General features: G+C 37.1%; 4 protein-coding genes across 4 annotated transcripts; 1 reads left to right on the top strand and 3 right to left on the bottom strand.

Moving 5' to 3' along the window:
* The first annotated feature begins 264 nt into the window (after positions 1–264).
* On the top strand, positions 265–2,444 carry taf12 (TAF12 RNA polymerase II, TATA box binding protein (TBP)-associated factor). The gene is made up of 6 exons (XM_033980941.2): positions 265–408; positions 706–921; positions 1,009–1,086; positions 1,481–1,595; positions 1,951–2,039; positions 2,161–2,444. Exons 2-6 carry the CDS (start codon positions 841–843, stop codon positions 2,194–2,196), a joined length of 399 nt encoding a protein of 132 aa, XP_033836832.1. The 5' UTR covers positions 265–408; positions 706–840; the 3' UTR covers positions 2,197–2,444.
* A 743-nt stretch (positions 2,445–3,187) lies between these two features.
* Positions 3,188–4,611, bottom strand: LOC117384167 (ras-related protein Rab-39A-like). The gene is made up of 3 exons (XM_033981451.2): positions 4,543–4,611; positions 4,219–4,449; positions 3,188–3,807 (listed from the first exon to the last, which is right to left on the bottom strand). The coding sequence occupies exons 2-3, from the start codon at positions 4,437–4,439 to the stop codon at positions 3,465–3,467; spliced, it is 564 nt and encodes a 187-aa protein (XP_033837342.1). The 5' UTR covers positions 4,440–4,449; positions 4,543–4,611; the 3' UTR covers positions 3,188–3,464.
* Positions 4,612–4,741: 130 nt separating this feature from the next.
* LOC117383825 (ras-related protein Rab-39B-like) lies at positions 4,742–9,080 on the bottom strand. The gene is made up of 3 exons (XM_033981057.2): positions 8,714–9,080; positions 8,397–8,637; positions 4,742–6,553 (listed from the first exon to the last, which is right to left on the bottom strand). The coding sequence occupies exons 2-3, from the start codon at positions 8,612–8,614 to the stop codon at positions 6,106–6,108; spliced, it is 666 nt and encodes a 221-aa protein (XP_033836948.1). The 5' UTR covers positions 8,615–8,637; positions 8,714–9,080; the 3' UTR covers positions 4,742–6,105.
* Positions 9,081–9,725: 645 nt separating this feature from the next.
* LOC117383929 (CTP synthase 1-like) lies at positions 9,726–19,290 on the bottom strand. Its single transcript, XM_033981178.2, has 18 exons — positions 19,102–19,290; positions 17,605–17,776; positions 17,363–17,533; positions 17,187–17,287; positions 16,756–16,872; positions 16,133–16,216; positions 15,963–16,043; positions 15,696–15,847; positions 15,165–15,297; positions 14,603–14,691; positions 13,397–13,491; positions 12,567–12,629; positions 11,999–12,042; positions 11,803–11,899; positions 11,632–11,687; positions 11,433–11,529; positions 11,215–11,359; positions 9,726–10,448 (listed from the first exon to the last, which is right to left on the bottom strand). The coding sequence occupies exons 2-18, from the start codon at positions 17,768–17,770 to the stop codon at positions 10,370–10,372; spliced, it is 1,770 nt and encodes a 589-aa protein (XP_033837069.1). The 5' UTR covers positions 17,771–17,776; positions 19,102–19,290; the 3' UTR covers positions 9,726–10,369.
* Positions 19,291–20,625: the final 1,335 nt, after the last annotated feature.

Here is a 20,625-nt window from a genome sequence, read left to right as displayed (position 1 = left end):
GAAAAACATGCTGACACGTTAACAAATTATTTTTGTTTTATGACAGTAACATAGTATGCTAAAGATTGCTGTCAGATTGCTAGCTGTTATCATTTTGGCAGGTTATACGCTGATGATAGGCAATATACTGGTCATATGACAACCAAAACAAATGTTCAGCTCTTTGTAGGGGCTACTAACCATAGTATTACGGTTAGCGAGTCAGTTTACAAATAGGCCAGCAGGGAGCAGACAAGAAAATGGGAAAATTGTCACCGGAAATAGAAGGACAGTGGGCGGAAGTGCAGAAAAAAACAACAGCCTAAATGCTGTTTCTTTTTCGTGGCATCAGATTTTGGATTTTTCGTGACATCCTTAAACAGTTCAAGCAACTTCAACAAACAATGGACAGATAGTGTTTATTTTATGGTAAGATGTCAATGCCTTATGCACATACAGATCTGCTACGGATTAGAGCGTTGGATTTCCCGTATGTGTTAGCATTCACGGCAAATGCTAATGTTTTTAGCACCTCTGCCACTTTCGCTTTTTTGTTTTATTTCATCGTCTCTTATACCAGATGCATGATGTTTAAAGCGTTGTAATGTTGTAATACGTTGTAGATTTATTATATGCGGATGTCATTTCCGCTCTTAGTACAGATAGAGTAAATATAACAGCCGTGGAGCTAATGCTAATGCTAACCAACACAACACCTCCTTTCAGGTTTACGGATATCTGCATCTGTAAAAAGCAACATCTGGATTTTCTTTTCGAGTCAAACAGAAACTGAGACACCCCGATTCGACATATCTGCGTCCCCAAACTTCCAGAGGAGCATAAACTGGTTGTTGCTACAGCATGGCGAATAGCACGACTCCAGCTCTTAAGGTTTTGACAGCCGCTGGTCCTGCTGGAAGAAGTAGCCCAGAAGGGTCCCAAGTGAGTGGGTCTAAAATTCTTGCTATGAAAGCATTTTCCCTCACGTCAGTCAGCATTGATCATCTGATTTTTATTTTTTCCCCTCAGGTTCTCTCTAAAAAGAAATTACAAGACCTGGTCAGAGAGATTGATCCAAATGAGCAGCTGGATGAAGATGTGGAGGAGGTTTGTGTAATTATGTTATTACAATTACATGGGAACTGACCAAACTTAACTATTAAATTGTTATTACTAGTCTAAATTTTAGGTTGCTGCAGTGGCATGGTTAAAAGCATAGGGATATCACATATAAACTATTCATTTGTGCTATGTATTAGGTTATCAGACACTTATTTATTCTTACGCTTAAATACATATCTGGACTTTTCAGAGATTGAATGGCAGTTTTTAATACTTGGACGTTTATTATAATTTTACACTGAACAAACATGCTGAACTTACTGCTACTGTGAGTGTGAGGTTTATCTTAAGATTAAACCATACAAAAGGATGTACATATACATTATTTAATCCATTCCTCAATAATAGTTAATTTACTACTTCCATTTCTATTCCTCAGATGCTGCTGCAAATTGCTGATGACTTTATTGAAAGTGTAGTGACAGCTGCCTGTCAATTGGCACGCCATCGCAAATCCAACACTTTGGAGGTGAAAGATGTTCAGTTACATCTAGGTGAGTTCATGGTAGATTATCAGTACATAGAAACAGTATTGTGTATTATTGTCAAAATAATGATTTCACTATTGTCATTATTACACACTGGAATACAGAAATTGAGAATGTGTGTATACCAGTGCTTAGGTTTTACTTAAATTATATTTGTTAAGTGTACTTAGCAATTAGATAACATTGTACACCACCAACTTTTTTTTTTAATCCAAAACTAAAGGCTGTAGTAATTGTATTTCATGTGTATTTTGAAGTATAAATAATAAATTCTAAGGCTATAGCTGTAAAAGTCAATTTTGTCATATGTTAAATGTTGTGTTTGAACAGGCTTTACTTAATATTGCACTGTGTTTTCTAGAGCGCCAATGGAACATGTGGATTCCTGGTTATGGATCAGATGAGATTCGACCATTTAAGAAAGCTTGCACCACAGAGGCACATAAACAGGTAAAACAGCTAGCATCTAATTTCCAGCACAAAAAAATAAATGTTAAACCCACTCAATCTGTCAAAGATGATACAAACATGCATATTTATGTGAACTAAATTATTTTTAATTTAATTTCAGAGGATGGCACTGATCCGCAAGACAACCAAAAAGTAGCAAGACTGTACGTTGAGCTGTTGTACTTATTGTGTATTTCTTATGGTTTATTTTCTTTTTTATGAAGACAAATCTGGTTTGGGTAGGATATTGTTTTTGTCATTAGATTTTTATTACATGAATTTGTTGTTTTGCAACCATCATTACACAAGTGTTGTCTACTACACATTATAAATTCATTTTTATTGTACCTGACAAAACACAACAAAATGACTGCATTTTTTTTTGCCAATAAACCAACAAATGCAGTGTATCGTCACCCTGTGCCTTATTTACAGTTAACCATCAACATACAGTCGTAAAATTGTGCATGCAACAGAGATAAAATGTAATGATGTGTTGTTAGGTTTTGGTATGCAAATTCCAAATGAACCTTTTTTTCCATTTTGAGTTACATTTCTGTTAGAAATGTACAGTTGCTAATGTTTGGTGACTGTTAATAATAATGTTGAAACTATGTAACATCACAAATTCAAACAGATTGCAGTTTAGCCCCATGGGGTTTTGTCTACACACTGATAAAATAAAAAGTAACAATGTACATTATAGAGGGTAAACCTAAGTTGGTATAGAATTGACAATTCCAATCCACAATAGTGCTTTAGGTATTTCAGTCTAGTTAAAAATGATGAAAAATCTATGTATTTAACATTTATCCTTTTTTATTACTGTAAATTTGTAGTGGCGTGACCTATTCTTAAAGGTCCTATATTAGACAAATTTGCTAATAGCTGTGTTAGAAAGTTGTTATCTCATCAAAACATGTCAAACAACAGTTTTCTGTTTCATTCACACATTTGAGTAATCCTGCATTTTTATACTGTCTTCATCTCTGAAACTCAAAATCCTCTGTTCCACCTTGTGACATCACCAACGAGTAGTTTTGATGTTTTTAATTGAACTCTACAACTCTACAATACAGTAGAATAACCATTGTTACAGTTGTAAATATTTTGTTTTATATTTTGTTCAGTTGAAAGCCTACAATATCTTCTGGTATACCGAGGAGTCAAGAAATTACAACAAGGCTAAAACAATAGATGTACCTTCAAAGTTTGGCAATTCCAGGGTTAAAATTATTCAAAGTAATTCTAGTGAAATTTTATGTAAATTGAAAACAGAGGCGCGCTTCCTGTATCACCACTCAATGACATCACAAGGTGGAAGGTGTTTTCAGTTTTGAGAGAAGAATGCCTAAATAAAGTTTAAGCCTATATGCAGGATTTATTTGTTAAACATGTATGTTTTTGAAGAGATAAAAAAAAAAATTAGCAATGTTCACCCTTTAAGTCGTGTGCAGCATCACCACTCAGCCTCTGATAAATGCGCCGAGTTAGGTTTTCAAATACCTCGCTGACATTTTGCCCGGTTTTGGCAGAAGTCTCCACATAGGGCATGTCCAGTTCTTCGGCCAGCCTCTCCGCCTCCTCTCGGCTCACTTCTCTGCGCACCTCATCACACCAATTACCCACTAGCATTAATACAACTTCACTCTTAACCTTGCACAACTCAGCATGCCATTGTTTTATGCTCTCAAATGTGTCTCTTCTAGCTATGTTAAACACCAGCAGTCCTCCCACAGAATGGCGATAGTAGCAGAGAGTTAATGACCTAAACATAAAGAGAGTAGAAGTCACATTTTGGTCAATACATTGTAACGTTTCTAATGGTGCCCCCTGCTCGTCTCTATGGAGATGACTGATTTGCCTGGAATCTTCAACAGTTTGGGATTAAACTCATACATATTTCATTTATTCAGTTAGGGGTGTCATTATTGGTGTGCTCACTGCTCCCCGGATCTGAGAATCTGACATGTAATGTGCTTATCTTCATAGAGATGGATAACATTAATGCCATACTGTGAAACATAACAAGAAAATTATATAGGACTTTTTGGACCAAACATTTTAACATGATGTATTGTAAATTAGGTTGTTTTGTGTCATTTTAATCCAATGTTTTAATTTAATAACAACGTTAATTGGCATTATTGCTGCAGTGAACGGAATGTTTTGTACTCACCTACAACGCTCCACTCCTGCTGTGTCCCATATGAGCAATTTTACATGGACCCCTGGCTCAACATTCAATGAGCGGACGAAAGCCTGTGCACCTATTGTCAATTCTATAAATTGACTGAACACATTATGAGTGTAACGCTCAAGCAAAGAGGACTTTCCTACAGCAGTGTCCCCCAGCACAGTGATGTTAAATGTGTGCACTTCCTTCTTTGTACCGTCCATCAAGACGTCTCTGCAGAAAACAAAAGGTTTTAGCAACATGCAACAGGCAGAACAACAACAAAAAGTAAAGCGAGCACAGAAAAAAACAAAACAGTATACATACATTCAAACACCAATCCTTGTCTTCAGTCATGCAGCTTTGTTCTGTTCAAATGCAGAATCGCATTGCAATATTGTTGGTAGAAGAATCATGTTCATGCACGTGGGTAAAAGGGTGGTGTCTCTTTGCATGTGACAACTTGACAAAAACCAAAAAAAAAAAAAAAAAAACACAAAAAAACACAAAGAGCTGTATGGTTGTTTTTACAGTATATTTGTACACACTTAAATATTTCCCACCTTCAAATCCTCTTTCAATTAGTCAAAGGTTAATGTAAAATGCAGTTTTTAAATTATGTCAGTTCATACATACACAGACCGCTTCAAACGTAAAGACACCATTAGTTAGAACATGGGATAACTTAGATTAACTACGTCACAATGAAGAGAAGGATTAGGAATTTTAATCCATTGGACTTCAGAATACATGGTGAGCAATTATTTACAAGACATGGAAGTCAATGCTCAGTCTGAAGGAATGTCCTGAGCCCAAAAACCCAAAAACATAACTATCGGTAATTGACTATGACTACTAGACAATAGTAATGAACCTAAATAAAAGTTTTCTTCTTGCCACCATGTACTGATGATCCACAAATCTGAAAAAAAAAAAAAAAAAGTTCCAGCCCGAAAAGAACAGTCTGGACCTTTTTGGTAGGTGTGGGTTACATTCCATGGTACAAAACTAAACCAACCCCATATTTTAAGTCAAATCCAAGGTGCTTATAGGCTTTTTATGTATTAGGACTCAAAGTACTAAGAGTAAGAGGCGTTCTGGGTAGTTGGTAAAAATGACTTCCATGTTTCCGCTGATCAACGTTATAAATTATGGCCCTTGCTAGTTGACTGCAATCCCAAAACTTTACCTAATTTGAAATGCTTTTGCGATGCTTTCCCTTCTCTCTACTCTAATCAGTTACCCTGTGGTCTAACTTACGGTGTCCGGCATTTGCAAACAGATGAAAAGATGGAATTTACCTCAAAACATTTCAAATATTATAATAAACCAAAACAATTATTCAAATGTTGTGCAATTCTACAATCAACACAGCATTAACAGTTCAACTTATTACTATTTAGGCTTTCATATAGAGCTATGGGGTAACCTCAACAGAAAAATAAATAAAAGTGTATTTCATTTTAATTTTTTTTTTTTTTTTTTACTTATCTTATTGTTAGAAAATACAAATGAAAGACTAGAGATGACCTACAGTATTTTGGATATTGATCAAAGATGAATATCTCGATAATTTTGGGAATTATTTACCTGTGACCCAGAGTACACACTTCTTCAATACTTTAAAAATATGCGAGTCTGGTCACCCGTGAAGCTCCCTGTTTTCAGATGGGCGTGATTGACAGGTGAATTAGCCAATCAGAGACATGTATAGCTTCAAAACAGCTTGTTCAATATTGCGTCTTGTATGTTGACCACGTATAACCATTCACCTCTACTTCAAATTTGTGCTGTGCGACTCAATTTAAACGGCACGACAAGATTGACATTCATTGTGGATAAATGTCATATTGTCAGATCGCCCAGCCCTACTTCAAACCACTACCCAGTTCAAGGACAACATTTCTTCTCCTTGGCGGCGGCATTAGCTTGAGCCATACTGGCCCTCCTCAACTGTAGAGCCTGAGGAGCGGCACACTTGATCCCATCCCAGCCCTCCTGTAGTTGCACCTCTCCGCTCAGCAGCCCCTGGTACACTCTCCGTGCCACCATCTCGAACGCCTCCCTCACATTTTGCCCAGTTTTAGCCGAAGTTTCCACATATGGCATTCCCAACTGTCCGGCCAGTTTCTCCGCCTCGTCCCGGCTCACCGCCCTTTCCCCGTTCTCCTCCAGGTCCCCCTTATGGCCCACCAGGACAAAGACCACCTTGAAGGGTTGGACTCTCTCACAAACCTCCGCGTGCCATTCTTTAATGTGCTCGAATGAGGCTCGGTTGGTCATGTCGAACACCAGAAGTCCTCCCACAGAATTGCGGTAATAGGAGCGAGTTACTGACCTAAGGAAAACCCAAAGGGAAATTATTGGTTAGAAGATTGTTTGTGTAGAAGGACAGGGGCCAACGAAACTCTATTTATTAAGTTATATATTTTTGTTAAAGTGCATGTGACAGGTTAGACTACGCAGTTCTGTTTTCTGTATTTTGAGCATTTTAGTGATTTTAATCATTTTACTTCCTGTTGGACATGGGTAGCAGGTATGCCATAACCTAGGTAGAGGTAATTTCTTATCTTACCTAGCAACCGTATTGTTAACAAGGGTCAAAGCCTCTAAATTGGACAATAGTGATGATTTGATTAAGAAAAATATACAACAACACATTTATTTTGTTCAATCAATGTTTAAACTGCCAGAAAAATACTTTCATTGAGGTAAATTGTCTTTGTATTTTAGATTGAATTGTTTGTGTTGATGACATAGGTACAGGTATTCTGTTTTAAAACTCACAGCTACTTCCTGTATTTTCGTACTTTTCTTCTCAACTTTTTCTGAAAAACTAAAACGTAGATATTTACCACAGGTAGTATCCCACCAAACCAAGAAGTAATTAGAAAAACATGAAAACCTATCATATGCACTTTAAAGAACAGGTTTACAAATGCAGATAATTTACTAGTTTTATAGTTAATATCTCTGTAAGTACCGGGTCTGTTCATGTAAATCATAAATTTGCACAAAGTTTAATGTTTTCTCTGTCAGCACAAATAATCCTGACACCAGGAGCAATTCAAATGCAGGCAATATACAAAATGAAAGTAATGGTTTACCAATCAAAATTTGTGCTGACAGTAAAGAGATTCCACACCCATTTTTGCTCCATGTTGTTTTACCCAGTAGTTTGGTCCAGTATAACAGGGTAAACATCTGCATTTGGAATGTTAAAAATTAAGTTTAGAATGTTGTCATCATATGTCACACAAATCTTTTCTACTCAGTTGTGCATGAAATTATAAGTAACACTGTGCTGTAATCATCCTGGTTTATAAGTCAAAGGGTGTGGATTTCTATTGTAACCAAATTGACCAACTGGTTCCCGCAGGACTGTACCCAATCACGGTGCTTAAGCTCAGTAGTTGCTAAATGCCTTGTCTTGAGCATTTAGTCATATTCAAGTATGTCCTCACTTATCAAGGAGATTTCCAAAATGAAATTAACGTGTGACATTAAAGAGATCACATATATACAAATCAGGTTTATGTACCTCTGAATGAATGTACATCATACTTTTGGTTGGGTGTGGGACACATTAACTTGTAATAACTGTCAAGTGCCTGTATTTATAAGTGAAACTTCAATAACTAGCAGTAAAAATACAAGGGCTGTGTAGTAATGCTACGCTACACATTTCTGATTGAATCCCTGACCTGCAGGTAACTATCAGTGGAGAAGTTCATGGAAAAACAAATACTAGTTTATGTTGCACTCCAGATTTGCATTTGCAGTAGGAACGTCAGTTGCAGCCGTGTGTCTGTGTTCAGTTTATATGGTTTGTTTGTCGTGATTGAACACCATCAGAATATAACATAATCATTATTATGGTTGACTTGTGAAATATTTGCCAACCTAATACTTAATTTTAAGAAAGAATACAAAAAGTAACCTCATAATAAACCTAAAAATTTGGACATTTTAAATCATTTGAGCAACTTTCCTATTCTTTCAAGAACTGAAATAAACCAGAATGTAAACAAAAATGTCATATAATGATTGTGTCACTTTACATAAGAGCATGTTTTCTTTTTTTTTTGTCTTGAAATTAAAAAATGGGGTACAGGGCTCTGTGTATCGCTGCTTCTGAAACATTGATGTGCTACAGAACTAAACTAATTATGGATCCTCACCTGAACCTCTCCTGTCCGGCTGTGTCCCAGAACTGCAGTTTGACTCGTACGCCTGGTTCCACTTCCAGGAAGTGCACATAGAAGTCTACGCCCACCGTCTGGTTGATGGTGTCCAGAAACAGATCTTCAGTGTATCGCTTTAATAGAGAGGACTTCCCCACGGTGGAGTCCCCCAGCATGATGATCCGGAACTGGTACTGCCACAGGGTCAGATCCATCAGGGCTGCTACCTCTTAGGACCCTGGAGATTGTAAAAATATATACTTTAAAAACCAACAATTTAGAAAAGAGGGTTGAGGGGAAAAAACTCAACATACCGACTTCCAAAGAGCTAATGACTCCACACTGTTGACAAGCCACCATGCAGCCTCCTTCTGTATCAGTCTTGCAATCAGTTGAAAGCTCTTGTTATCCAAAACAAACATTCTTGTAATCCAGGGCAGACATACTGTAACTTAACTGTTTAGGCTTCTTAATTCTTCCTCACAATTTTAACTATAAATAAACTACCAGTTTAAAGAAACTTAAGTCCCATTTTTACTGTATAGCTCAGAACTGCTGATCTGAATTGCTACTGGAAGCATATTGCTGAACAGGGGTGTGGACTTCCAAAGTTTGCATGCCATTACTTGACAGAAGGTGGAGTTTGAACACAAGGACACAACAGCACAGGGCCACATAAAAATAGGAGGAGGAGGAGAAAGGGAGTTGGAGTTTAAGGAAGTGATGGCAGTGACTAATAATGGTACAGTGCAAACATGAAGGCTTCCTGGTGAACTCTACTACTGTGCACACAATATCAAAGCCCAGGTTTTACTATGCAGCAAATACTGCAGAGCAAAAGAGGAAGCTGGTAACAATACAACCTCAATCCCCTGAGAAACACAGAATTGCTGTTCCTGGATACACAAATATGTATTGTATAAATATATAACATGACATCACAACAATGTGATGTTTGAAAAGTTCAGGTGTAACCAGTAGCTATTTTTAAGATGGATTAATATTTAGCCCCAACAAGGTTGGGCATACTTTCATATTATGCCATGAGATTATGATACAAGCCAAAACACAGGTATTACAGAGCTTTTCTGGTGGAGGGTCTGCCACCTGCTTATCTTCATGGACATGTTATTGCTTTGAATGTATGTTTTGCAGTATCACATTGAACCTATCTATCTTCATGGGCACATGAAGGTAAAACATCAGGCCAAATTACAGATCAGACTGCTCACATAAAGAAGATTTTTTTTTTACTATTGCTTATGGTTTTTAAAATGACCTCTGACTGATAATGAAACTAAAGGCATTAATGAATACAGGAAAACTAGTAAAACAAAAATATTTTATTATATATTTTGCATGCATCCAAGAAAATACAATTTAAATATAGCACAAAAATAAGCACTTGAGGTCCATTTTTTACATCTTGTCACATGATCTGACACCTCCACATAAAACTGTAAGGTGCCTCACAGTTTTTATTATATGATCTTTTAACCTTTAAATACAAGACTTGCTTTGGATTCAAACGAGTTGTGACTTAATGCACTATGTTTCTTGACAGATATACCAGCCGTATGTAAACAAAATGTGTAGATAAAAGCAGGAAATGGCTTCAAAAGCAAAGGCTCAGAGGAACAACATAAATATCCCTGGTTGGATACATGACAAGTCAAACAACTGAGGACAGAAAAGGTTCCAATAGATAAGTAGTAATTCATTTGTAATCGCTACATTCACCACAAAGCATACAAACCTTCATAAAAACATAAGATATTTTGCAGTACCCTTACTCTTATTGCAGTAGTTTAAATGACAAAATTAAAACACCAACTTTTTTTTTTTCTGTTTGTCTCAAAAGATTAAAAAAATAAGTTAAGGAGTGGTACATTCTGCTCATCAGAGTGAAAAGCTAAAGTTTTTTGCATTGTTCATTTCGTACATGCTACTGGATCATGCAGTAGATGACCTCATGACAAAGAGGGAAACTTGAGCTCAGACAAGTCTTCGTCAGGAGAGCTGCTGCCACTGCGGTCGCTGTAAGTGTCTCTGTAATGCAAGATAAAGGGAAAGTTATTCTTGTCAAGTAGAGGCCAGATATTTTGTGTGGCCCAATTAGCTCTCTAAATATGCAAGAATATATGCATAGAGCTTCATTTAAACACTTTATTTAGCCCAAAGTGTTCTACAAAAATGTGACGACACTGCTCTCATTCAGTTTGTAGTAAAACAAGGTCATGGATGAGTTTGCACTAAATTCAAATGCATGAAAATTTTAGGGAAAATTACCAAAATCTGCCCTACATATTGGCCCAAAAAATATCGTCAGAGCTTATCAGCCATGCAAAAAAACCCGTATTGGTCGATCTCTAACTAAAATTAGTATTGAAACTAGATCCTAATATGAGCAAGTATTGATACTAAAAAAAATCTGATAAATAGGACAAAATTTGCAGTGTTAAAACTAGTGAAAGGCTTCATCGTAACAAAGTATTTGTGTTGAAAATGAAAAAAAGAAGAATTTTTGTTATCATTGTCGTATTGAAATCGGTACTGAATTTCAAGCCTATTCCATATTATCAGCATGTTTTTTTCTATTTTTCAGTTTGAAATTTATGCATTGTGACAACACTAATTTAGACACAAAAGTTGTTCAGGCGCCGGTTAGTTGTGATAAAAATGCACAAAATATGGAAAATATGCAAAGTTAAATCACAAAAGTGGTTCTATTTTTTTTTCTTTTTTGTTAAAGAGTAATGCCAACTTGAAATGAAATAAAGTTCCCGTTTTGATGGGCACCCCTGTCAGACAGTACCTTGGAGAGAGACGACAGCCCTTGGCCAGGTAACCCGGTAGTTTCCCTGCAGCTGCCAGGAGGAGGCCGAAATACGGAGGAGAGGGTTTGATGGGTCTGGATGTGAACTCTGGATGGTACTGCACTCCCACAAAGTAACAGTGGTCTAAGAAAATAAAGACATAATGATTAACTGAAAAGCAACATGGCATCACATCAACACTTGTTCTACTACGTACCATCTAACTCAATGACCTCCATCCTTTCCCCGTTCACATCCTGCCCAACAAACTGGAAGCCCTTTTTCTCAAAGTGGTGCTTCAGTTCACGGTTCACCTAAACAAAACCCCAATTACAGTTTGAAAAATGTTAATATTCAGGAGACAGATAAAACTATTCATTATTATCATATTTGCTAAATGTGATTAGCAATTGCACTTCAAATCTGTGCCGGTGTCTTTCATCGACGTACTCCACATCCCCGTAAAGTTTCCCTGCAACAAAGAAGCATCTGCTATCAAAACTTGGGAACTTCAAAGCTGTGAAAATTCTAGTGATTCATTTGAGGCGCGCTCACACACATGTATATACACACACACACACACTTACTCATAACACTGTTAGCAGAGGTAAAAATGGTACGCCTCTTCCCTAACCTCATGGTCCCTCCCATCTGCCCAGAGTTGTGCTCGGGCATGTCAATCACCTGTCAGCATCAAAAGCCCCAGAGTTAATGCTATTCTGGTGGAGACGGCAGCAGCTACTACGGCGATATGAGCAGCGTATCAAGGAGAAGATAACCTACCACTGGGTGTTTGGTTTCGGGATTAAATTCTGTGGAGTTGGCATCTGAAAAGAAAAACAGATCAAATCAATCAAATCGCATATAATCATTAAAGCGGGGGTATTATGCATAACATATTTAGATCACCGTGTTCCCTTTTATTGCTTTGAAAATTATACATCAGTTGAAAACAAGTCACTGCCCCTTCAGAATACTATCACAACTGCTGCACATCAGGTCTGTTAAGTTGTAGTGCATCGTTTTGTATCCTGGTCTTCTATATTTATGAAAAATGGTCGTGCAGGAACATGGTTTATGTAGACTTGTTGGCTGAGCCTTGTACAAGAAGCATGGGCTTGTACTGCTAACTGCAAGGTTTGAATAGTGCCCAGGGGAGATGGCAAGATTACTCAAACATGCATGAATGATATATAAACCACTTCAAGCATGTTTTTGGGGAGGGTTCGATATAACATGGTAAAAAAGTCCAAAAAGTCGATTTTGCATAATACACCCTCTTTAAATTGCATGCCAAGGGAGCTAAAGCCTCTGTTAGTGGTGTGGTTGGATGACTTGGGCAATTGCTCACCTTCCCATCCCAAAATGTTGCGGGCGAATTCGCACACGGCTAGCTGCATGCCCAGACAGACCCCTGTGTGAAAACAAGAGCAGCGGGGCATATGCATAATCATCAGTAATTGTAAAGTCTCATAAATAAAAGAAGATAGAACAACACTCCGACTGTGCATGGCGCTTTTATGGCTAGTGCAGTGCAAATGCTTGTATAGCAGGAATTCATATCTGTAAGGCTTTTTCATTATTTTGCAACTTTGAACGCTGTAAGTGGAGCAATTAGGCTTTTGTCAGATGAAAGGGAAGTATGGATGTCGATGAGGAAACAGATCTCAACAAATGGAGCTTAAGTAGTAGACATAAAAGATGTCAATTGCATGGATATATTCAACCTTAACTTGAAAGTAGCAATTTTGAACATACGCTTTTTATGTAAGTGTCCGTGTTGATAATAATAGTAGGCTTGAGAGGGGTTATTGATAGCAATATTTTCTCCTATATTTTAAAAGGTGCACTATCTAGGGTTTGCCACCTGTTTGTCTCCATTTTCCACAATGAAATGTATCATTACACTTATCTAACAAGTTAACAAGTAACATCAAAAGGCCAAGTTATAGGACAGATCTGTGGTGAACCCGCTAACCATAAGAATGTGGGTTTTTCAAGGCATTTTTAACTGAACTAACCTGTCAACTAAACTAAACTAAAATTGTAGAGCAAATACCTATATTCCACATCCAAGAAGCCACTGGGATGAGTAGTGAAATGTATTCACTCAAATAGGTTAAATAATGAATAAATATATAAAGGTATAAAGGTAATCAATTAAAAAAAAAAAAAACATACCCAAAAATGGCTTGTTCTGCTTTCTGGCCCAGTTGATGGCCAGCATCTTGCCTTCTGTCCCTCTAACGCCAAACCCTCCAGGTACCAACACACCACTGCAAGATAAAAGTATTGCCAGCACGTCATTTTAAAACTACAACTTATTTAACTGATTTCACCTTCAGAAAAATCAATCTTTCTGCACTTGTAAATCAATGGTACTTGTTGCTGGCCAGAATTGAGATTTGGGAACAGCATGACATTCTGCAGAAAATTTCTCCCCTGGTCATATATGAAAACCGTGTATGAGAGGAGATTTAGGAAAGCTGAGCACCTGAGGCAATGCGGATGTCAAAACTCCACTGGACACCTGTCACTGCTACTTCCCCAATTGTTTTCATTAGATCGTCCTGAAGGCTTTCCCCTCCTCCTGCGTGCATCTGCCTGTCATGGTGGTTTGGCTTGGGTATTGCATCTTAGTTTTCCTTTACCTCCATTTTCATGTCAAATGCTTCTATCCACTCTTGTTGCAGTTGCGTCCCGCTGCTGACACATCACTTGGTGAATCAAAATGCCTTAGCAGTTGCTGGGTTTTGATTTTCTGGTAAGCTAGGACAGACGCTCTGGAAATCACATTTAATTTTAAGGTTATTTATTTCTCCAATGCTCAGAAATGAAAGTTTTTTACTGGCAAGGTTCCAGCTCAGGTTTCCTTGATGCAATACTGTTTGGATAAGCAAGTTAAAGAGCATGCATGCTATTGTGGGGTTCTTTTAGATTCATGTACAGTTTGACATCTTCAGAGTTAAGTTGATTAAGTGTCGTGCTCTTTAAGACCTTTTCTGTTATAATGCAATTGATTGAATTGTAAAGATCAATACGATGATGAAGTGCACACCTTATGGCTACCATTGTTTTGTGTCATAAATCGCAACGATGGAGAAAGAGAGAGAGGGAGAGAGAGTAATAGTGAAACAAATGCCTGGTCCTGATTAAATAAAAAGCTCCCTTCCTTAACGTGCATCTTCATATTAGGTACATTCACAGCTGCTACAACAGGGCAGGTATGTACTGCCCCCATGTGGAATAATGGAAAACAGCAGCTCAATACATTCAGTTTGCACTCAGCAACTGCTCAGTTTTTATATTTTAATACATTTTTTTCAAACAAAAAAATTGAGAATGTAAATGTAAATGAACAGTTTGGCAAAGTAAATATATACTTACTGAGCACTACAGAGGTGCTGCCATGCTTCATGATACTTCACTGGGTCCTCCTGCTGAGCAGCCGGCTCTAGGTCTGCAGAGTCTATGTACTGTCAATGTAGCAAAAAGAGTATTTCGGTGGATGTGTACTATACTCTACATTTTTGTGGCATCTGTCTTAATCATTACAATAATATAATGAAACATACACAACCAGTCAAAAGTTTGAACCCTATAGTTCAATATAGTTTTTCTTTACGTTTACTACTTACCGTTATATACATACAGAAGACATCAACTATATATGTGATAGATGATATATGTAATTATGGAGTAAAAAAAAAAGTTAAACCCTTGGCCTTCTCTCAGTGAGCGTCTTGATTACTGTATTCTCTGAAATAAAACATGTAAGTCACATTTTTGGGGAAATTTATTTTACAAAATCCAAGAGCAAGAACAGACATTTTACCTTTAAAATGTAAGTTATAATAATAACAATAATAATGATGAAGATAGAAGAAAATAAACAAAAAAGTCTGTCCAAACCTTTGACTGGTAGTGTACATGTACATTGCTTCCTTACCTTGACCTCCAGTTTATGATTAATGGCCAGTGCAGAATGTTCTAAGGCCTTGATGACTGAGGTGTAGGAGTCAGACAGCTTTGTGTACTTTCCCACCAGCGCTATGGAAACACGCTCTAGGAGGCGGTCGGACCTGAAAATTGAGGAACCCAATATATCACTTCAGCATCGAATTCACAAAAGGTGACCAAATATCAAATCAGTGTTTTTCTCCATAGAGGCTTCATACAGTAGTAACAATACATTGTGTTGTATGAATGATCCGTGGCACCCTTTCACACAAAATACCCATGTTTAACTATGATGGCAGATTATTCAGTTAATTGTTGATCATGTGTTTGGAACTGGAAATTAAAGAAAATTAAGGTTATAATTATGAACCGTCAAGGGGTGGAGATGCAACACTGCGCATACCTATAATACTACATGTGATGAGTAAGCAGTCATATTATAGGAGTAGTAGTACGAGGTGTATTAAGTACATGCTGAAATACAGAACTATAAAAGCTCAAACCACAAACAAGCTGTCACCTGTCAGCCATCTCCTTCCATTTGGAGAGAATTTTTCGTGGCCTCATTGCGACGGGCAGGTTGAGCCGCTCACAGAAGTAACTTACCACGCCCTGTTCTTCGAGCAGCAGAGGCACACGGTACACAGAGGATACATCCTGAACACATATCACCTGTAGGACATGGAAAAAATTACATGGGATATGAGCTTTTTGTGGCTGCCATGCTAAATCATAACACATCAATGTATGGTTTTGGACTATAGTGTAAGCAGCAAGAACACTTTACCTGTGTAGGTTCCACATGACAAAACATAGAAATCTTTTCTTTGACAGCAGTTTCAATAGGTGTGGTACATCTGCACATAATCTGTCATTAAAAACAGATTTAGCACATAATAGCTTGCCATGTCTATTTATGCGAGTAATATTGTCATTATAACCTGTAATGTGACTCACCAAATCAGGGGATAAGCCCAGGCCTCGAAGTTCCCGTACACTGTTTTGGGTTGGTTTGGTTTTCTGCTCTCCTGTGGTATTAGGCTGCAATACATTTAATGAATAGAGTTGTGATGTGCAGCCTGCATCTAATGAAACAAATCACACCAGCATTTATTTCAGATATAAATACAAATAAACATGAATTGGACCATTTTTGTTCCAGTACCTCCTGTACAAGATAGTCTGTACTGCAGTATTACAATAGTTCTAAACTCTACAAAAAGCCTCTGTACTGTAGCAAACATGTCCTAAACTGTCCATTTGGGTGGAGTCAGTCATAAACTGGCAAGGAAACATTTCTCAATTACAAACTGGCATTAACATGGTGTCGTAATGATGACATGCTGCTGATATCAAATTAGGTCAGATAAATAAGCTTCCTACATTTGTCCCACAACTGCGTAATTTCAGTGTTGCAATGCTAAGTACAAGAACAGAATAATAAAAATTTGCAGTATACAATGAAGACAAATAACTATAAAAAATATATTTAATTCTAAATGATTTACTAGAATATTAAACAATATTAATTGTAAATTTAAGATACAAAGTTGAGTAAAAATAATAACATAGAGCCATACCTGTGGGACCAGGCTGACATGGATGTTGCAGAAGTTCTCCCTCTTGACCTTGAACTGAAACTGTCTAAAAGCTTCTATAAAAGGCATGCTCTCAATGTCCCCCACTGTTCCTCCCAGCTGTCCACACAAAACACTGGATTATAAAAGTGCATATTCATAACACGGGATTCTATTCAAACTAGCCAATAAAGCATAATCTATCTGTATACAAAATAAACCTACAAAATGGCCCAACTGGCACTAGTAATCAGGTTTTTAATACAATAAATCCCCTGAAGAATAAATCTGCTGAAGCTCTTACTGTCAAACAAACACCACATATGACCTAAATTAATTCATGTGTACTAAACTTAATACTTAATAGACTTTCCAATAAGAACAATAGCAAATAAAAGTGCTAAGTATATACTGGACATTCAGAACCTACGTACCTCTACAACACAGACTTGAGGCTCCACACCATCATCGTCCACAGAAACCTTGGCCTGTTTCATGACCCATTCTTGGATGGCATCTGTAATGTGGGGCACCACTGAAAACACAACATAATAATTGACACTAAAAAGGATAAATAAGCAAATTCTAAGGAAACAAAGCAATTACCAACCTTGTACCGTCTTTCCCAGATAGTCCCCCATTCTTTCTTTATTGATGACAGACTGGTAGATTTTTCCCGTTGTAAGATTGTTGTCTTTGGTGAGGCGGATATCCAAGAAACGTTCATAATTCCCCAAATCCAAATCTACTTCGCCACCATCATCCAGGACAAAAACTTCACCTAAAAAAATAAAGATATATAGTGATTAATAAATGACACTGCTTCTTTCTATAAAATAAAACTTAACCGACCATGTTCATAGGGAGAGAATGTGCCAGCGTCTATGTTGATGTATGGGTCGATCTTGATGGATGTAACATGAAGTCCACATGATTTGAGGAGGGTCCCCACACTACTGGCAATGATGCCTTTACCAATGCCAGATATCACACCACCAGTAACCAATATATACTTCATGGTGACCTGGAAAGATAAAATACAAGAAATTGCTAATAATGCCCTGCTCTCTTAATGCCATACTGTGGAACATTTCTGGTAAGCAATAACATCTCCTTGGTAACAAGGCAAGCAGGTGGCATAACCGTCAACAGAGGTTACACAATGCATCTTAAAAAAAGATATCTGTGTAATCCCTCAGTCGTCTAGGTCTGATCCATAGCAAAAAAATGAAGTTCAACCCCAAGCCATAAACAACGTAATGTGGTCTACTCCATTCAGTGTAGTAAAGAGTGCAGTGAGCTGTACACTGGAGAAACTAAACAGCCACTCCATAAGAGGATGTGCCAACACCGGGGTTACAGCTCCTCTGGACCCCAGTCTGAGGTACATCTTCATCTCAAAGCCAATAACCACTCCTTTGAAGAAAGTGAAGTTCAGATCTTAGCCAGAGAAAAGAAATGGTTTGAGAGGGGAGTTAAAGAAGCCATTTTTGTTAGGAAAGACAATCCTTCCTTAAACAGGAATGGGGGCCTGAGACATAATCTCTCACAGATCTATAATGCCATCCTCAGATCCAAAGCAAAAAAAATAAAATAAAATAACAAAATAATAAGAGGGCCATTAAAGGCTGAAACTGGAGACAATAGCTGTTTACAGTGGTTATCCCCTCCCTTCAGATAGATAAGGCAGTGTCCACCAGCATTCTGACCAGAACTGAAGAAGCAGCTTGGATGAGCAGCGAAACGTCTTCACTCCTACAACAGTCTGTCCAGTTGACAAATTGAAACTTCATCTTTTGCCAACTTAAATAAAAATAAAATGGCACTGAACAAGCACTTTCATAAATATGATTAATCTTATATAAGATGCAAAATGTGAATTCAGCTAATATTTGATTAAAAAGAGGAAAGACAAGAAGATAATACCCTGTCTGGTTGAAAATAGGTCGATCACTATAAAAACTACAGTCACAACCAATTATTTGCAGTTTGGTGATCTAAAGGACAGTGTGTAATTTCAGAAGGGGATAATGTAACACTGACCAGTGGTTATATAGCCAAGTAAAAGTGTGTTAATGTAGGCTGCTGTAACTACAACAAAAACGCGCAACACATTTCTGCGCCAAAACCACACCAAAAAATGCGCTCAGCTGTCATATTGGCGGGAAGAGTCAAGAAGTAACACAGGTACACGTTGCCATGTTTGTTAAAGTATGCAGTTGATATAATCTGAACATTAAGCTGTTTTGGAAACGACTGCGTTAAAATCAAACGTCCAATGACATGTGCAGAACAAAACATCAATTATTGACAGCTGACAGTCCCTTATCCCACTATAAAACATCTTACCACACAACACAGGTCACATAGGCACCTGGGTCCTTCTTACACTGACGATCTATTCCCGTTTACGCGCTAAATCATGCAGCGTTAACATATATTTTGTATCCTTTCCTGTTATTGCAGAAGCACGTGTAAGGGAAGCTGACTGGAGCTGTACTGTCTTTCGCTCGTACAGCTGTAGCGTTCCGTTTGTGTAGACATAAGTAGAGATTATCCCACATTTTTGTCTGATAGGAAACACACATGTACAAAAAGAAACACACCCCTTCTGAAACAACCAATAACGTGTGAGGATTGGTGGTTAACTGTGCAAGAAGTGCGCCTTTAAGACAATGAAGCGGGTAAATAAGTACAACTGTTATTCAACAAGATACCGAACATTTTTCTCAATGATTTGCTGGAGTAACAAGTCATTCAAGGGCAGAATTTAGAAAGAATTAGTAATAATAATAACAATGTATGTAACCTAACATACTAAGTGTTTTATTATAGTCATTCAATCAACTAATTTTGAATTAGGGTGACTACATGAATCTATAATATAGGTGATCACTTCAAATAGTTTCTTCTTCTTCTTCTTCTTCTTCTTCTTCTTCTTCTTCTTCTTCTTCTTCTTCTTCTTCTTCTTCTTATAATAATAATAATAATAATAATAATAATAATAATAATAATAATAATAATAATAATTATTATTATTATTATTATTATTATTATTATTATTATTATTTATTATTATTATTTTATTTTTTATCAAATTGTAATACAAGTTTAACAAATTGTGGTGGGACGAAATAAGAAATGCAATGTGATAAATATAAATCTGCTTCCAATAATAAAACAAAGAGAGAGATTTGTGCTATACAAATAAATAAAGTAAATACGTTTTTTTCTTTTCTTTTCTTTTTTTTTTTTTTTTTTTACAGGCCTAATAGTGTTTTGTTTTGGGGGTTTTTAACAACTCTCATGGTACTGCTGGACATTATGTAGCTTTGATGGACAAACCAAATTGGCTGCAGGACAACCAAAAGACGGAAAGGTGTCACCCTATTTTAATTAACTTTACTGATTAATGTTAACGTTAAGATTTGCCAAATAATCATACTTCACCATACTAGTTAATACATGTAGGCGATAGTTCTCTAATTTTCTCACCAGATGGCGCAAGTGTCACGTTGTGGATAGGTTTGCGCCATCTAAAAGTTAAATTAGGTTAGATTGAGCTATTAGTATGTGTTGGATAAGAAGTGATGAACTCGGTGACTCCTTTGGGGTTGAAGGATCAGTTAAGCTATCATGGAAAATTAATTCTGAAGTACAAAGTAGGCTTGATACTAAAAACTGAACATCCTTAGAAGAAAAATAGAAAAATAGAACTGTCTACTGCCTAATGTGTTGTTATGACTCCTTCTATCCATTCAAATTATCTAATTAAACATGCCACTTCATTGTATATGCGTTTCCATTTAATTACATTGCACACATTGTATCATTAGTGCGTTAGATTATACAAAAGCAATTGGATCTCTTCAG

This window comes from Periophthalmus magnuspinnatus, chromosome 16 (assembly GCF_009829125.3).
Source record: "Periophthalmus magnuspinnatus isolate fPerMag1 chromosome 16, fPerMag1.2.pri, whole genome shotgun sequence".
NCBI lineage: Eukaryota > Metazoa > Chordata > Actinopteri > Gobiiformes > Gobiidae > Periophthalmus > Periophthalmus magnuspinnatus.
This window is presented reverse-complemented; position numbering and strand designations above follow the sequence as displayed.

What these genes read in the sequence shown, in the direction of transcription:
- LOC117383929 (XM_033981178.2), bottom strand. Translation starts at nt 17,770, where the DNA reads ATGAAGTATATATTGGTTACTGGTGGTGTGATATCTGGCATTGGTAAA. An exon ending in TCTGGGAAAGACGGTACAAG is followed by an intron (nt 17,288 to 17,362) that starts GTTGGTAATTGC and finishes TTGTGTTTTCAG; the next exon opens with TGGTGCCCCACATTACAGAT. An exon ending in TGGGCTTATCCCCTGATTTG is followed by an intron (nt 16,044 to 16,132) that starts GTGAGTCACATT and finishes TTTTAATGACAG; the next exon opens with ATTATGTGCAGATGTACCAC.
- LOC117383825 (XM_033981057.2), bottom strand. Translation starts at nt 8,614, where the DNA reads ATGGATCTGACCCTGTGGCAGTACCAGTTCCGGATCATCATGCTGGGG. An exon ending in GCCGGACAGGAGAGGTTCAG is followed by an intron (nt 6,554 to 8,396) that starts GTGAGGATCCAT and finishes GGTTTTCCTTAG; the next exon opens with GTCAGTAACTCGCTCCTATT.
- LOC117384167 (XM_033981451.2), bottom strand. Translation starts at nt 4,439, where the DNA reads ATGGACGGTACAAAGAAGGAAGTGCACACATTTAACATCACTGTGCTG. An exon ending in GCAGGAGTGGAGCGTTGTAG is followed by an intron (nt 3,808 to 4,218) that starts GTGAGTACAAAA and finishes CTTTATGTTTAG; the next exon opens with GTCATTAACTCTCTGCTACT.
- taf12 (XM_033980941.2), top strand. Translation starts at nt 841, where the DNA reads ATGGCGAATAGCACGACTCCAGCTCTTAAGGTTTTGACAGCCGCTGGT. An exon ending in GTAGCCCAGAAGGGTCCCAA is followed by an intron (nt 922 to 1,008) that starts GTGAGTGGGTCT and finishes TTTTCCCCTCAG; the next exon opens with GTTCTCTCTAAAAAGAAATT. An exon ending in CCACAGAGGCACATAAACAG is followed by an intron (nt 2,040 to 2,160) that starts GTAAAACAGCTA and finishes ATTTAATTTCAG; the next exon opens with AGGATGGCACTGATCCGCAA.